General features: G+C 43.2%; 1 protein-coding gene across 1 annotated transcript in view; it reads right to left on the bottom strand.

Annotated features, from left to right (window-relative positions):
* The window catches only part of LOC126088380 (uncharacterized), a 151,574-nt gene extending 135,556 nt beyond the window's left edge, over positions 1-16,018 (bottom strand). Inside the window, exon 1 of the mRNA XM_049906519.1 lies at positions 15,887-16,018. Within this exon, the coding sequence (XP_049762476.1) occupies positions 15,887-16,018 (132 nt within the window). The remainder of the gene's footprint in view (positions 1-15,886) is intronic.
* Between the last annotated feature and the right edge of the window lie 2,930 nt (positions 16,019-18,948).

Consider the following 18,948-nt stretch of genomic DNA (forward strand, 5'->3'; position numbering starts at 1 on the left):
CCGGAAAGGCGACGTCATGAATAGTTGTAAATAAGATGGCGAGCCACTAAGGGCTGCTCGTACTTGAGTGAACAAGACTGAGGTGCCCACGTCTTTCTTGCATTCACAGCGCTAGATTCACACCTGTTGGCCAAAATAGGAACTAACCTTTTTTCCAGCGTATTCGGTTCCACATAATCGGATTAGCATATCTACCACGTTACGCTCCCGTATGACAACTGCAGCCAACACTGGACCTCTGTGAGTAGCTCCACTTTAATTACAACCATCCGGTGATAAACCAGTAGGAGACATTCTTTTTTCTGGTTTTGTAGGTAACTGTGCGAGGATGTAGGTGGGGGCTCAGGGAGCGGGCGCCGAATGCTGAGCAGGCCGCGGCGTTTCGTCACGCAGAGTTTCCCGCTGAGCATCCGCGTGACCCCCCGCGGCTGTGACGTCGCAATATGGCGCGCCTTTCACGCCGCTCAGCGCATCCCGGCCCGGCCCGTCCAGATTAATGAAGCGACCGCCTACCGTCGAGCAGGCCTCAGCCTGATTATGGGCGGCAGGGCGCGGCCCGGGGTGCAAAGCGGGCCAAAGCAAGTGCTTGTCGAAGCGCCTGCTGCACGGTCTGAGGTTGCGCAAAGTAGACGCTGTGCTAGAAAGCCGTGGTAACGAGGTAAACGGCGATAGGCAGAGATTTACTGGCCCAAATCTGAAGCAGGGGTTAACAACAACAGAGGAAGTGGGCTCCTCATAAGCAAAGATGGCAACATTGTCTCTAGCACTGAGTAGGAGAATCGAAGCAATACATTGGCTTCAGGGACAACGGAAGACTTAACGGAGAGAGAAGTGTGGGAGAGTGATGTACATCACAAGAGCAGACGCAGAGGATACCATAATAATGTCAAAAGCGAGGTCTTGACGGGATACACATTGAAGTAGTGAAGCTGCTCAGGCACGAACGATCTCTTTCCTTCATGGTTGGCTTGTTCGCCGGTACCTGTCGGCATTCAGATCAAAGTTTGAACCACTTACCACAAAGGCCAACGTAGAGTGAGAATTGCAAAACTGCTGCAGGCTACCATTAACTATCATAAGTAAGCGCAGACTACGGCAGGTTTCCCAGAAGCATTGGTCTGTTAATATACACTACTGGCCATTAAAATTCCTGCACCAAGAAGAATTGCAGATGATAAACGGGTATTCATTGGACAAATATGTTATACTAGAACTGACATTTGATTACATTTTCACGCAATTTGGGGCATAGATCCTGAGAAATCAGTACCCAGAACACCCACCTCTGGCCGTAATAACGGCCTTGATACGCCTGGGCATTGAGTCAAACAGAGCTTGGATGGCGTGTACAGGTACAGCTGCCCATGCAGCTTCAACACGATACCACAATTCATCAAGAGTAGTGAATGGCGTATTGTGACGAGCCAGTTGCTCGGACACCATTGACCAGACGTTTTCAATTGGTGCGATATCTTGAGAACGTGCTGGCCAGGGCAGCAATATAACATTTTCTGTATCCAGAAAGGCCCATACAGGACCAGAAACATGCGGTCGTGCGTTATCCCGCTGAAATGTAGGGTTTCGCAGAGATCAAATGAATTGTAGAGCCACGGGTCGTAACACATCTGAAATGTAACGTCCACTGTCCAAAGTGCCGTCAATGCGAACAAAAGGTTACGAGACGTGTAACCAATGGCACCCCATACCATCACGCCCGGTGATACGCCAGTATGGCGATGACGATACACGCTTCCAGTGTGCGTTCACTGCGATGTCACCGAACATTGATACGACCATCATGATGCTGTAAACAGAACCTTGATTTATCCGAAAAAAATACGTTTCACCATTCGTGCACCCAGGTTCGTCGTTGAGTACTCCATCGCAGGCGCTCCTGTCTGTGATGCAGCGCAAGGGTAACCGCACCGATTGTCTCCGAGCTGATAGTCCTTGCTGCTGCAAACGTCGCCGAACTGTTCGTGCAGATGGTTGTTGTCTTGCAAACGTCCCCATCTGTTGACTCATGGATCGATACGTGGCTGCACGATCCGTTACTTCCATGCGGAAAAGATGCATGGCATCTCGACTGCTAGTGATACGAGGCCGTTGGGATCCAGCACGGCGTTCTCTGTGGGCACAGATTCCATATTCTGCTAACAGTCATTGGATCTCGACCAACACGGGCAGCAATGTCGCGGTACGATAAACCGCAATATCGATAGGTTACAGTCCGACCTTTATCAAAGTCGGAAACGTGATGGTACGCATTTCTGCTCCTTACACGAGGCATCACAACAACGTTTCACCAGGGAACGGCGGTGAACTGCTGTTTGTGTATGAGAAATCCGTTGGTAACTTTCCTCATGTCAGCACGTTGTAGATGTCGCCACCGGCGCCAACCTTGTGTGAATGCTCTGAAAAGCTAATCATTTGCATATCATAGCATCTTCTGCCTGTCAGTTAAATTTCGCGTGTGTAGCACGTCATCTTCGTGGTGTAGCAATTTTAATGGCCAGTAGTGTAGTATCCGTATTTCCTTTACGTTATGAGTGTTGCATACTTATTGATCGTTGCCTGATCTCTATCTCATTGTTTGCGTATGCGGTCAGTATCTTACAAAATTCTCCTTGCAATCGGAAGCGATTAACCATCTGCAAACTGAGTGATGATATATTTAGGGATTCATAGCCTAGGGAACATTTCTGTTCTACGTAGTTATCCTCCTGTCTGTTATTTAAAAACAGAAGGTATTTACAGCAAAATTGAAATTTTTAGTCTTTAATTCTGGATTTATTCGAAAATTATTAATTTGTTACGTGGAACAAACAGATGTTGATGTATAAATAATAAATACTACATTTTTATCATATAGCACTCATGAAAACGAAGTTGCCTCATAAAAACGTAAAATTAAATAAAAACACAAAACAGAAATGCATAAAACGTCGCTTCAATACGTAATCGAGGTTACATCAAACATGTTTCTTTTATTCATAAACATGTTTCCCGCACATCAGTAATAACACGGAAGTTTCGCCTTTGATCATGATGGAGAACCTCCTACTGAGTACAAAATAACAATGATCATTATATAGGTTTCTTTTTAGTCTGTGCATGCAAATTGTACCAACATCAAAATTAATTGCTTTCGCTACATAAGAGCCAGACGTCGCGTGATCAGCTACTTTTTATTGCTTGTCAAAGGCTTTAACCATTTTGTAAGAATGTAAAATACGCAGTGGGCTTACACTGAACGACGTGCGGTACTAATCATGTGGCACAAACAAACAAACAAACAAAAAACAAAGAGAATTCGTCAGTTCGCAATCTCTCCCTCACAAATTCATTTATGTTTCTTTCCCTACAAATGCTACCAATAGTAGTGGTAATCCTACTATTTACTGTACCATTTATTACCAAACCGTAGTTTTGATAGAGTGCAACTCTACAACGGAATGATTAGTTTACTCCTTAAATGCTGTATTTGAGAAGTTTCCCGTAAAAGTGAGAAGAACATCGGAAGCTATCAGCTTGGATTCAGGAATGCTTTTGGGATTACGATGGCGTTACCAAGTCTTCAAGTTTTAATCCAACATTTTCGCAAAGTTTATATCAGTGTTTACGCTTGTTTCATCGCTTATGAATAAGCATTTGACAATCTTCAGTATGACTGTCTCAGCCGAACTGGGGCAGCACGGTTGTTACATCCGATTGGTTGGAAACCGGTACTGGAACCAAAGCGCTGGCGTCGTGTCTATTGTCAGATTCCAGAAGAAGTATCGATTATGAGAGGAGGTCACCAGGGCTGTACAATCTCCCCATTACGTTTCGACATCTATTCAGAAAGTATTTCCCGAGACGCTCTTGATGGAAAGTATCAAGAAGTGGTGGTTAACAGAATTACTATTAATACCATTAGTATGCTGATGACACAGTCTTACCAACAACTAGGCTGAAGATCTTCAAGCACAACTAATCACCGTTACTCAAGAGAGCACTACCGTGGTGTTATATTATTCATGGCTACAATGTTTATGTTTAAGTGTCTGTATGTTCACAATGCAATATCCTTCGCTACCTGTGCGGAAATCTCGAATTGTACGAGCATAAAGTTTTTGACTACGTTACGTTTGGAAGTTTGGATTGGTCCTGGAGACGTGGCCAGATAAACAAAGTGGTTAAGGTGACCACACCCGATAAGCACGGAGACCGGTTTAGAGTCCTGGTCCGGCAAAAATTTACATATTTCGCAAACAGCTGACGTCAATGCATAGGGCCAGAATGCGAATAAATTTCGTAGTTCTGATGTACATGCCTCTGTCCGGACGGAGTGGCCGAGCGGTTCTAGGCGCTACAGTCTGGAACAGCGCGACCGCTACGGTCGCAGGTTCGAAGCCTGCCTCGGGCATGGATATGTGTGATGTCCTTAGGTTTGTTAGGTTTAAGTAGTTCTAAGTTCTAGGGGTCTGATGACCACAGAAGTTAAGTCTCATAGTGCTCAGAGCCATTTGAGCCATACATGCCTTCGTCACAAGTAAAAAGTGAAGATAGTGTGTGAAGGCAGCAAACTGTTGTTAGGGACATGCAATTGCCGAATTGACGCCCACCTGAAAGACTCCCACCAGGATTTTGAATCACACGAAGCTATTGTTATTGTTTGAAGTGTAACTAAGTATGAAAAGAGAAATGAAAATTTAACAACGATGGAACGTTTATAGTAGGGTAAAGACTAAAAGGCGACTTCAAGGAGAATAAGGTATCTGTATTTGGAATGAGGAGAAAGACTCCTTGGATTACCCAATAAATTAGAATCTCAATAGCGAATCCACTTTTCTAGAATCACAGGAGAAAGAGATTTACCTGGAAAAGGTCCGGAGCCTCTGGAAGCCACCAGCTGGATTACATTTTTATGAAACAGAGACTCTCAAATCACATGCTACAGTATCACAATTCAGAGATGATGGAAAGTGGACTGAAGCTGAAAGCAGCCTTCAGGAATGATCATTTTGGGAAATAGTGGTACACTGAGCATCAAATAATAATCACGTGTCTTTTAAGTTCACTGAAACTGTAAATGCTGCAATAATGAATATTAATGAAGGTAGACGTTGAAGACGTATGCACATTCCTATAAATGGCAATCTCAGAAGTTGGACAAGCAAACCCAAAGAAGTAAAGTAGAAAGTGCACAGTATCTAAAGCGAACTGACTGCAGGAAAAATGTGAAGAAATCGAAAAGGGAATGTCGTAGGAACGACAGTCTGTGGAAGTCAAATTACTTTTGGAGGAATTAAAAGCCGAGTCATCAACATTAATAGTGCAAGAGGAATGTCGCTCATAAAGGCAGATGAGGGAAGACTTAGGTGAAAAGACTACGGGAAGTAACTGTCTGCTCATGCGATAGCAAAAGAAATGTGTGCCGGTTTATGAAGATATACGGGGTCTAGCGTTACATTAAGAGTTTGAAAATTATGTGGGCTGACCGTAAATGAGAAGGCTATCTGTAGAATCGCTTAGGAAAGGAATAAATGAAAAACGCTGTCCAGAAGGAGGAGATGGATGATAGAAAATATGTGGAGGAATCTGGTGACAACTTACTTGGTAGTGGATGGAGCGGTAAACATTAAAAAAAAAAAAAACTACTGGGGAAGACAGAGAATGGCTCTGAGCACTATGGGACTTAACATCTGAGGTCATCAGTCCCCTAGAAATTAGAACTACTTAAACCTAACTAACCTACGGACATCACACACATCCATGCCCGACGCAGGATTCGAACCTGCGACCGTAGCAGTCGCGCGGTTCCGGACTGAAGCGCCTAGAACCGCTCCGCCACCGCGGCCGGCGGGGAAGACAGAGACCGGAAACTGAAAAGATATCGAGGATGTTGGCTGTAAGAACTATTCTGATACTGCTAGGTGAAGTGTTTAACACAGCAGAGTACGTCGTAGCTACAAACCACCTAGGCGAATGCAGGACAAAATCGGTAACCTTCTATTAATGTCAGTTGCTATTTATTTCTGATATCTGTACCGCGGTGAGGCTCCTACTGAGATTCCAAATAGTTTTTGTTAATAGCAATGCAGTGAAGTAGTTAACAAATTTTACACAAGAAAGTTACTGAAAGATAAAGTTAGTTACTCTATGTTCACAGCAGATTTACTTTCCAAACTATCTCAAAAATGAAAACTCAGTGACGATTAAAATATTATTATTTAAGCGTAGTTTGGCGAAAAAATAGCATTTACAGTGAGTGCTGACTGAAAATTCTTCACATTTTCTGCATGCTAACCTCAATAATTCCAAGAGGAGTGAGCGATAGGTACCCCACTTACACGTCTTGATGCCATCTCTTCTCCCCACCTTCACCCCCTAACCTTCACTTGTCTTCTCTGTGACTGCATGGTGAAAAGGAAATCAATGATTTGCAAAATTTTTTTACATTCACAATGTATAAAGAAAGAGATGATCTGCTTGAAAATTTAGGTTTGATAATACCTAGACCACCAGACGGGAGATAACGTTCCAAAGTGTACAGATAACTTACTGGCTCCGATGGGAAGCGTTATATATTCCCTGTTATACACGAAAAAGACGATTTATCAATACTAATACCTTGCAAGGAAAGCATACGCAAGAATGTGCAAGTCATCTTGAGGATATACATATGAAGACAAATATTTGGCCCTATATCGTAGAAGTCCATAACTTGACAAAGAAAACCTACCAGTGGCAAAATGTCTTGCTGACATTCATAAGAACAAATAACGACTCCATCAACTACATTATAGAAAAGTAGGTAATGAAGAAAAACTGGAGTTTGTGACGGTACAAACCCCCGTTACTAGATGCAAGAATTGCTTTGTGGAGAGCGAGCGCGCGACATGGTGCGCCATTCGTGGAAGCCCGTGGCGCGCCCGTGAGAGATTGGCAACGTGTCGATGGGATGCCTCCGCTGCCGGGCGGCCACGTGGCCCGCAGCTTGGGGCATTGTTTCGTTTTTCGCACATTACGCGAAAACTATGTAACTTACGGTGAAGAGAGATGCGGCAGTGAATTGTGGGCAGCAATATGCACCTTCTGAAAGATCGATCTTTATTTTAAGTCACGATACGCGAAACTTATAGTCACCTGATAATTGTTTAATAACACTAACACTGAAAGATTAATAAAAATAGCAAATAACAACTTACAGGGATGAGCTAGGGCTCATTAAAAACGTCTCGTCATAGTGGATCGAGTACCGCAGTCATATGTTAAGATTCATAAATAATTAAGCTAGTAAAGAGCAATAAACAAAGTTTGATGGGAAATTGTTTATAAAATTCAATAGAAAATTCATGACGTAAAGAAAGGCACTATATTGTATTTTGGGTGGCATCACACGTATTTTAAACTAGTGAAGTTATACTACACATTTAACTTACAGTAGTTTTCTTTGTTTGCAAATTATTATTAACATTTATCGCCAATAAAAATTATTATTATAGATTTGAAGATTTCCAGCAGCGCAATGGGTAGATCACTATAGATTACGTCAAAAAACGATGCTATATGCAGTTCTATGTTAAAACTTTGCAGCACAGATGTAAACAAACCAATTTGCGATAAGTGGAGAAATTTTGCAAAAACTAAAACTTGATTTACAGGCGATAGAATAATCCTAGAAATTAATGTAACATAGTAAATAAGATGTACTTTTTAGCGCAGTTCCGATGGTATACTTTTTTCTGTTGAGGTATGTATCTGTCAATATTTGTAACCTTAACTAGTGAGATTGATACTTGCTTAGCCAGGGGTGAGGTTAGACATCCGAGCCTATATAAGCAAGCGGCCATCTTGGCCGGGTTTGCAACCATAGATGGAAGCACAAGCGGCCAAAGACACAACTAGCTAGGGCATAGCCACCTATGGTAAACTAACATACACTAACAAGCGACAAACGTCGGCAAGCCCCTGCATATCAGGAACACTGACTGGTAATTACCAGCTGCTATTATAGCCGACCAACAGGCCACAGCAGGGACACAGACGAGCTCGCCCACTGACGCACAAACAAAGTCCCAACATTACCTTACACTGGACATCCGATATATGACCTATCGGACACAAAAACGTTAATAAACCTAACTGTTGCAGGTTGCTGACGCTGAACGAGAGCTCTACATCGGCACCCAGCGCCAGCCACCGAGCAACACAACTGTGCAACGTCAAAGGTATCGACATGCATGATACCCACCACTAACAAAGCCTACACTTGCACGACCTATCGCAGGCAGCAAGACATCCGCTACTGCTCTTACCACCCGACCTAACTATCGCAGAGTTTTTTTTCCCCTTGGCTCTTGCCTTAGCACTATTTTTCCTATGCCCTTCAAACCGCTACCCTTCGTTCAACTTCGACCAAATCTATCTCCAGATGAGCGCGTATTATTGGTTAACCTTAACCAGACGTACGCAAACATTGCAGTACCCACATCCTGCGACACCTCACATTCGTGGAAACTAACCCTTATGCAGAGATGGCAGTAGACCTACTGAGTTGGCCAACGTACCGGTGTGGGCGTGGAGGGGCTCTGTAGTGTTGGCAGAAGAGCCAACACTATGTTGCAAGAGGAGGCCGAAATGCACGCGTCAACTCACGCAGGTGGCGCTAGGTCTGAAACAGGATACGTAATGAATGCTATAAAGAAAAGTACGTAGCTGCTGGAATACTTAACTTTAATCCATCATTTGTATACAGCATTCTGGATGATACAAGTGAGACTCTCTCTAGAAATGGTTAATGGCGCCTTGCTAGGTCGTAGCCATGGACTTAGCTGGAGGCTATTCTAACTGTCTCTCGGCAAATGAGAGAAAGGCTTCGTCAGTGCAGTCGCTAGCAAAGTCGTCCGTACAACTGGGGCGAGTGCTCGTACGTCTCTCAAGACCAGCCGTGTGGTGGCGCTCGGTCTGCGATCACTGACAGTGGCGACACGCGGGCCCGACATGTACTAATGGACCGCGGCCGATTTAAAGCTACCACCTAGCAAGTGTGGTGTCTGGCGGTGACACCACAGGCTCCACCTCTATAAAAAAAATGTCCCAGGCTCAGTCGTTCGGCAGTCGGTAGGCGGGTGTGTGGCGAGCGAGCCCCACTTGTGGGTAGCCCCTACGGTCGTTTGAGTAAGAATTTTTCGAGCTGATTTATTTCGACAAAGAGTATTTCTTTAATAGTGCAAGTGTGCAAGCATATACTTGGTGAACTGGAAGTGCTATGATTATTTGTGTGAGTACGAATTACGAGGTATACATCGGTGTAAGAGAACATGTGGCGATCTGTGATTTCGCGCCAAAACTGCTAGAACAAAGAAGACAGTGGAACTTGTGGTTCTGTTCGAGTTGACTGAGTAATTTTCGATTATAGCAGCCTATATTACTGCTATTGGTGGCTCGGAGTCAAATTATTATTAAAGTAAAACTGTAAATCGTCTCACCAGTGCTAATTTCATTGTGTGAAAGAAAAGGACAACGCCAATAAACAGTGATGATAAAAACTTAATTTAACTGTGTCGTGAAAAATGAATTCGCTAGAATTATCGCCTAGTTTTTGTTCCCTGGCATAAACTGTACTTATGTCTGAGTGACATTAATTCAAAAACTATAATTAATGCGTGGGTGTGGAACAGTGTACTCATGCACCAAGTGTGGAAATCATCCCCTGAGACTTACGTGAGAGCCAAAATTTGCACTAACATTTTTAACGAACATTTGTATATGCACATTCGTTTGAACTCTGAAACCGCACTTATTTTTCGGACCCGTAGCAAGTCTTACATTTCAGTGACGTGGGTAACATTAGGGTACATGGAAAGGAAGCAACTTGTATTTCGGCATTCGACTGAAGTTAGTTATGAAAACAATTAAAAATCTAAATCTAGATTCCTCCAGAATCAGTGACAAATGTCATAATCACTATCGTCCAGTTGAAAAGTGGCAAGCCATTCTAGAAAACCATTTAGCGCATCTATTTTCATTCATTTCTACACAATAATTCTACAGGAAGGGTGCTGCGTTGACAGGTTATGACAATTTAAAAGTGTAGAGGGATCTGATTGTGTTTGTATGTGCTGACTTCATTTCCTGTGTCCTCTCTAAGTTAACCTTGTGCTGGGTATGTCAGTTGCTTTTCTGGGTGAGTTTCAGAAGTGAGGAGCGCTGCGAATATGGGGCAGGTGAATTGTAGAGGGACTCGAATATCCGCCCCCTAGCGAGCCGAGGGAATGTGGCCTTTCACAGGACTGCGGGCGGGGGAGCATTGTCATGAGGTAGTACTTTCGGCTGTTATAATACTGGTGCCAGGACAATTGTGCAGTTTATTGCACATATCCATTTTGGACGGCCAAGCTGAAAGCATTCGTTCCAGATGACAGAACTATGCCAGCAGGAGGTAGACGTTTGGGCCATGTTAAGAAAATGCTTTCAGCAGATGAACATCTATTGGCTGTAGAAAAAAAAAAAAAAAATCAGCTCTGGCACACTACTGGTACATAGTTGACGACTAGCATCGAGCATAGTTTTTTTATTTTTCTCTTGGGCCCGTAGTTATTGTTCGAGAGGGTAGTGATTAATGGAATTGGTGAGACATTAGGAGGATTTGACACATAGTGCGACAGTTTTTAGAAAACACTTGAGGAAATAGAGGTAATTGGTTTTTTTACATTGCACGTTTACTTCGCGGGAGATTTCTTAGAAGGAAACAATTACATCACTGGCAGATCAGTATAACTTTAGAGCGGATTGATTGTCGAGATTCTTGGCAGTAAGACGAGAGTGGTAAGTTCTTTACCAATTAGCGAAAGGACTTTTTAACTGGACTTGCGGCTGATCACGTTGGTACTTCGCAGGTTGCACTTCGAATTGCAGCAGCAGACTTCATTACTAGGGATGGGGATCCGATGTTGGAGCTGTCGTCAGAGCCATCCTAGCGTCGTACTTGATACCAGCCACCCACGGTGTCACTGTCCTACTCATGTCGCACCGACGATAATGGTAAGCATGACTAGCAGCTCTGACATGTTAAGACCATCATGAGCTAGCAATTTAGATTTGTCATCGGATTCTTTTCCCAAGTTTGTCAGTGCATTCTCATTTACTTGGGTTTCTTTGGTTTTCTGCCCAGACCAACAACCTTTGTAATTGATTTGGGGCAGGCAGAGATAAATTTCATAGATGCGTGTTTGTCAACCAGCTCTTACTGCCATATAATAACTTTGACAACCAATATTTCCATTTTCTAATTATCATGGGTAATTCTGTGTTTGTAACCTCAACGATCCCATAATTGATTTAAATACTTGTCCATTCTAATACTTTTCTGTAGTAAACCGAAGAGTTCGTTAAAATATTGTCTTTGTTATCACATTTAATATTTCTCAAAGATAAAATGCATATTCCCCAGCTTAAGGTTCACTGCTAGAGCCACAATCTTTCGTAGTGTTAATAGATCCATTGTGTATATCTTCTCCAGCATAGGGTCTCAAGGGTTTGTATGTATCACGCTTGATTGTGAATAAGTTCACTTTTCACTCTTACTCACATGAGGTTCCGCAAGCCTAGAGTGGGTTGATGTAAACTGCATTGAAACGGCCAGAACACTAAACGAATATTTAAGGTCCACAGATGAAATGAGTCCTGTAGGGTTGCAATACATAGAAAGCAACTCACTGTACTGTGACAAAGTGAGTACAGAAATGATGTAACAGATTACTGGTGTTTGGCTGAGGACACAAACAGTAATTATGAACAACAAGTAAGATGGTAGTACCCCTGGTTTTTTCTAACAGATCATAAGATCAGCATGACCACAAGGAAAGCCTCCGCAGTCGCAACAAGTAAGTGAAATCTCTCGTAAGGCAAGCGATTCTCTAATATTAACCTCTAACGTTTTACACAGAATAAACGACTGTAGTAGATACTCTAGCATTGTAACAGTATCAGATCCTAACACCAAGTAGTTAGAGATGTAGCAGAGAGTCAAACTAGTGGAAAGACATCGATGAAAACAAACTTCTACGACCTGTCTTGAGCAGAGGTACCACATGAACCATAAAATAATGTGGATCAGTGGGGTTAGTCCGGCTGGCACTTAAAATTGTTGACGTTGTGGAGTTATGAAGAAACAAATTGGTTTTTAATGTGGAGATAACAGTAGGATGAGACAGCTTAATGAGCTAATTACCTATTTGCAGTTTCTTTTTCTATATGGCGTGCTAAACGTGTCGTCTCCAATGCTCCAATTATACACTGATGAGAGAAAACATTGCGACCACAGCTCACCGACAGAAAGAATGCCGCATGGTCAGCTGCAGGCGTGTAAAGCGTTTAAGTACAACAAAGCGCAATTGAAGAAATCCACTGACTTAAGCGACTTTGACAAAGGCTCGACACCTTAGTACGAGCTTCTCTGAAACTGCAAAGCTGGTCGGCTCTTCGTATACTACTGTGATGAGCATAAATGAAAAGTGGTTGAAGATGGGTGAATTTGTAAACAGGCTGCTAGGTGATGGACGTCCACACCTCATCACTGAATGTGGAACTCAGAGGTTTGCCTGGTCTGTAAATCAGTATGGTCAGTTATCTGTGGCGTGTCCGACAACACATTACAATACTGGTGCGGTCAGAAATGTTTTCGATCAAATCGCTCAACACAGAACCGTTCCGCAGCAAACGATCTCTCCGTGTTCCCCTGTTGATCCAACGAAATTATCAATTACGATTGGAGTGGACAATGAATCGTCGAGACTGTATAGTGGATTACTGAAAACGTGTCGACTGGGCGAATGAATCAGATTTCTTGTTACACTCGGTCGCTCATGCCGCTTTGAGCAGTATTGTGTTAAGGGAAATATTTATCTGGCCTTCTATTGGGGCAATGGTAGTTTTTTAAAGGTGTGAACTTTACTGCGGGACTCCTGCATTCCTTCTTACCCGAAGGAAATGGGGTCTTCCAGCATCATAGGTTAATCGATGGTGTAACAAGGTGCGAATTGCGCTACAGTGGATTTAGAAGGATTATGGTGTTCTCACGTTGATGTGTTAAACAATAGTCGCCTGATTGGTACCTGGTGGAACACATGTGGAACCCTATCTAGTAACAGCTACGCACCTACGAACTGTCCGCCCGTAATTTACAGGAACTGCGTGACTTGTGTGTAGACGTCAGGTGCCACACACTTCCAGAAACTTACTGAGGACTGACTGAATCCGAACCACGCAGGTTCGTAGCTGTATTGCTCTCCTAAGACACTATTATGGTGGTGTTCGTATTGTTCCATTAAGTTTAGGGTTGTGCAGCCGCAAGAATTCTCCTTCTTCTTCTAATATTTCGGCTGTAAAAGGTTCAGCCATCTTTAGAGTGAGCCGCAAGACTGCCGCTCCAGTGCTCGCTTCGTCCCTTTATACTCGTGTACCGCGCCACTGCGCATGCGGCCACAGATGCAAATGCGCCAGAGACGTTGGTCGGCGGCAAACACGTGCACAATACGCGAGTTACATCTGTGACTCCGCAGTCGGTTTGTGTTGGCATGTCGATATATCCTTGTGAGCTGCACTGTAACGACGTCTTTGTGAGTTTATTACACCAAGTGCCGGATTCCATGATTTATCAAGGTTGAAACCACTATCTCTATTAATTAAGTTCATCGTCAAGCGGATCTCAACTGCCTCCTTCACTATCGAGTCCCAAAAAGATGATGTATTTGCCAAAATTTCGACATTATCATACAACATATTGCGAGCAGTGTCAGTACAGTGCTCTGCCACTGCCGACTTGTTACGTTGTAAAAGTCGTGTGTACCTCCGGTGTGCTGTACATCTTTCTTGGACTGTACGAGTTGTTTGTCCAATGTAAGAATGGCCACATTCACATGGAATTTTGTAAACACCAAATTTTCGGAGCAGCAAATCATCTTTGACGGAGCCCACGGATGCATCTGTCTTGGGTGAAGGACAAAAAATCACTTTTACTTTGTGTCTGCTGAGAATTTGTCCTGTTTTTGATGAGAGGCTACCCACATATGGCATGAAGGACATCGATTTAAAGGTTTCTTCGTCTTCTTTCGCTTTCTTTGTGGCTTCTTTCGGTTTCATTTTCAGTGCCTTCTGTATTTGCCGTGGGGAGTACCCATTGTCTTTAAACACTCTTTGAAAGTGGGAAAGTTCATCACGCAGACTGCTTTCGTCAGAAATAATATGAGCTCTATGGGTCAAAGTTTGGAGAACACTCATCGTCTGGGCAGGATGGTGGCAGCTATGTGCACGTAAATACAAATCCGTTTGTGTCGGCTTCCGATACGCTTCATGTCCCAAAATACCATCCTCTCTGCACCGAACCAGAGCATCCAAGAACTGAAGGCATCCCTCCTTTTCAACTTCCATTGTGAATTTTATTTGATCGTGGAGGGAGTTCAGATGTATTAAGAAGTCTTGCAATTTATCTTAAAAAATGATTCAAATGGCTCTGAGCACTATGGGACTTAACTGCTGAGGTCATCAGTCCCCTAGAACTTAGAACTACTTAAACGTAACTAACATAAGGACATCACACATATCCATGCCCGAGGCAGGATTCGAACCTGCGTCCGTAGCGGTCGCGCGGTTCCAGACTGTAGCGCCTACCACCGCTCGGCCAATGCGGTCGGCAAGTTATCTTCACCATGGGGCCAAACTACAAATCAACATACCTCCAGAATAACATGGGTTTCAAGTCACTAGATTCAAGCGCCTTCTCCTCGAAGTCTTCCATAAATAAACTGGCCACCAGAGGGGATACCCATGGCGACTCCGTCCGTCTCTTCAAAAAATTCGTTGTTAAATAAGAAGTATGTAGAGGTTAGAACATGTTTGAGTAAAGCTGAGGACATCACACATATCCATGCCCGAGACAGGATTCTTACCTGCGTCCGTAGCGGTCGCGCGGTTCCAGACTGTAGCGCCTAGAACCACTCGGCCATTTCAGCCGGCAGATATTTTGGAAGGGTGTTCGTATTGTTTGGGCTCATCGTTGTATAAGTGGCGAACAAAAAAATTTCCTTTTCAGGGTGGTTTTGCAGCCTATATGCGGGTATATAAACACTGGGGTATGTAAGCACTGCCATGTAGGCAAGGGTTAGTGTGGAATTCATGTCTTACCGGCGTGTGTGTCGTAAATGTGGCAGCGTGAACTCTGGCGATGTTGTTAGAAAATGTGTCCAAAGAGGATCAATGCGCCATTTCTCTTCTCTTGGCTGGGGAAGGAGAAACACCGGTAGACATACATGGGAACATGAATAATATGTATGGAACAGCGTGTCTGTCGAAAACCACCGTTGTGGAATGGTGCCCTAAGTTCCGTGGCGATAGCGATACGACAAAAGTCGCCAATCGATCTGTAAGTCCAGCCTCGACCATTACCGACAACAATACGTGAGCACCTGACCAATATTCCTGATATCTCCCAATGCGATTTTCAAGCGTTCGGTCCTATGAAGAAGGCCTCGAAATATCGACGATTCCTGTCAGGTGCCTATAAAATGTGCTACACGGACAAACTAAGGCAAGAAAGAAGAGGTAAGGAACTATTATCGCACAAAAATAAAAATCCGTTGCCAGTACAATTTCCTTGGTCTCCATGTTACGGTCGACGACAACAGGAAAGTTCAAGTGAAAGTTTAAAAGACGAAGTACATCAGACTTGCAGCGCAAAGTGGGCGGGGAGCGTATACGGACGGAATACTGATCTAAATCAGGGCGCTGGCTAGCTGAGTGGAGCCGGGTTTAGCAGCCGTGATGGCCTGCGTCCACGCAGACGGCGGCGGCAGCCGGCGCCAGACTCGCCCAGTACATAAAAACAGCTAATCCCGTTTACGGCGCGGCTCTCCTCCATTGCGACGAACGAGCGCTTCGTCGCCCAGCGACCAGCTAACTCCTGCCTCCCGCCCCCCAACCCCCCTTCACCGAGCAACCCTTTCTGTCGCCGCCTCCCCTTCTCCCGCCCCATTTTCTCGCAGCAACGTCGCTTCTTCCCACGCCACCCTCCGTTCGTCTCTTCGCACGACTGCGTTCATCTCCACGCCGTCCTGCGGCGGTATGGCTCTACACTTCCATAACGGCCAACATTGCAGGCAGACTGACGTCAACTTTTACAGCACCCTCCGCTGGTCGAACAGCTCTGCGACCACATTCCATAGACGGCGAATTCGCCTGAGTTTCAGTGACCTTGCCTAGACTGTTAATGTCATCATAGTTTTAATAGCCCTGAGCAACAATCGTTTTTCTCCTCTTCATTTCTTTTCCGCAGAGGCAGCGAGAAACCTCGAAAGCCTCGTTCAATCATTATAATAACTGAGAGGTGGAAATTAAAACTTTATAATAACCTTTTCTCTTACAAAGCGTGCTTTCAGTGTTGCTGTGTTCTCGATACTCGGTTGGCTAAACGTATAGTAGGTCGCGGTGTAAAGCTATGGAAAAAGTATTTAAAACTGTAAGTAGGCTGTTTAGGTTTTTATGTTGGTAACGTCACCTAACGCCCTGTATGAAAATCACTGGCTGTGCTGTGTGCAGTCTGTGGCTGGTTGGCATTGTTGTAATATTCGCTATTGTAGTGTTGGGCAGTTGGATGTGAACAGCGCATAGCGTTGCGCAATTAGAGGTGAGCTGCCAGCAGTGGTGGATGTGGGGAGTGAGATGGCGAAGTTTTGAGAGCGGATGATCTGGACGTGTGTCCATCAAAGAGAGTGAATTTGTAAGGCTGGATATCATGGACTGATATATATATATATATATATATATATATATATATATATATATAATGACTTTTGAACACTATTAAGATAAATACATTGTTTGTTCTCTATCAAAATCTTTCTTTTGCTAACTATGCCTATCAGTAGTTAGTGCCTTCAGTAGTTAGAATCTTTTATTTAGCTGGCAGTACTGGCGCTCGCTGTATTGCAGTAGTTCGAGTAACGAAGGTTTTTGTGATGATGATGAGGATGATGTTTGGTTTGTGGGGCGCTCAACTGCGTGGTTATCAGCGCCCGTACAATTACCCAATCTTTGCTCAGTCCAATTTCGCCACTTTCCTGGATGATGATGAAATGATGAGGACAACACAAACACCCAGTCATCTCGAGGCAGGTGAAAATCCCTGACCCCGCCGGGAATCGAACCCGGGACCCCGTGCTCGGGAAGCGAGAACGCTACCGCGAGACCACGAGCGGCGGACGATTTTTGTGAGGTAAGTGATTCATGAAAGGTATAGGTTATTGTCAGTCAGGGCCATTCTTTTGTAGGGATTATTGAAAGTCAGATTGCGTTGCGTTAAAAATGTTGTGTGTCAGTTTAATGTTGATCAGAATAAGTAAAGAGAGAAATGTTTGAGTACGTTCAGTTCTGCTCAGCTGTTTGAAAATCAAATAACGTAAGAGGTTTATCAGCCCAATCATTCATAAATTTATCTTACGGGGACGTTGCAAAACAATCTTTAGTAGGTGGCGCATGATCTTTCTGAGAGACTTTTCTTCCCTATGGAGTTCCAAAATTTAAAAGATGTGAAATGCGTCTCTTGTTGACTAGTGTTTTACTGGTTACAAAAGTAATGCTGAATTTCTGTACTTTTATTATCACAAAGAAAACGCAATGCCTCAGTATGAAGGGCACTTGGAAAAATAAGTTCATCCTGCTATTTTGTTACAAACTGTAATTTTTGGGACCATCACTGAGTACAAAACACAATATGATTCGTGCAAAGAAGAAAATATCAACCAGCCTATGTTAAAAATATTATTGCTTTACACAAACCGGTTTCGAAAAGATAGGTTCACCTTCTGAAAACTGCTCCAGTTTACAAACACTATAAAGAATTTAAAAATATGGATGACGGAGAAAAATAGCTACTACATGTTTCTTAGACCCGTTAATTTTTTTATCATTACGCGATTCGGGCTGCCCCTAAAATACGGTAACAAACGCTACATAGCATACATAAAAAACAGGTGCCCTAAATGAGCAATGTAGTTGAAACCTACATGCACAACAATTCTTTTTGATAGGTGAATACATACAATTTTAAATAAATGTGACATATAACTTTGACAAGTACGTCAAATATAGTCATTAAAAATAAAGTTAAACAAAATAGTAGCAGTACCTAGATACGATGAACTAACATGGACAAAAACTTATAGTGGAATGATAGGAACGGCCCCTTCTACCTGGTACGAAACAATCTATCAACCGATGGCGTCACTACAGCTGCGCTGCTTTACAACTTCATTTCATCTTAATCATTTGTTAGATATTTGCCCATAATAAAAGTTAATATTAAAATGATGCCTGAAATAAAAACTGTAATTGCTTACCTTAAGAGCTGTTCATATCAACTTCTTTTGGAGTGTTACGGACATATTTCGGGCAAATCTGTAATGATGATAACGATGAAATGATGATGTAAGGCAGTGACGCTATAGTCTCACCATCTGTTCATAGATTGCTTACCTAACAGGTACAAGAGGCCGTTCTTATCATACCACAGTAGCTTTTGTCCGTGTTAGGTCATCGCATCTGTTGCTGCTATTTTGTTTAACTTTATAGTTTCCTGACTAGCTTTTAAATAATTGTCGATGTCTATGCATTCGTCTATCAGAAATAACTGTTGTTTAAATATTCTGCAACTACATTGCGTACCTGTGTTTTAAATAATAACTTTACTTTTGTTACTGTATTTTGATCAGGTGAAGATACGCGGAGCTCGAAACAAGAAATGAAGAATAAAATAAACGGGTTTAAAACATCTAGTGCCTATTTTACCGTGATCGTTTAGCTATTTCAAATCTCTCATAGTTCTTGTGATTATAATTGTAAGAAACCTCTACCGAGACTTTCAGTCAAGTACGATGTTCACATTTATATTACTTTAGTTGTAGGGAA

The sequence above is a fragment of the Schistocerca cancellata genome, chromosome 6 (genome assembly GCF_023864275.1).
Source record: "Schistocerca cancellata isolate TAMUIC-IGC-003103 chromosome 6, iqSchCanc2.1, whole genome shotgun sequence".
NCBI classification, from domain to species: Eukaryota; Metazoa; Arthropoda; class Insecta; order Orthoptera; family Acrididae; genus Schistocerca; species Schistocerca cancellata.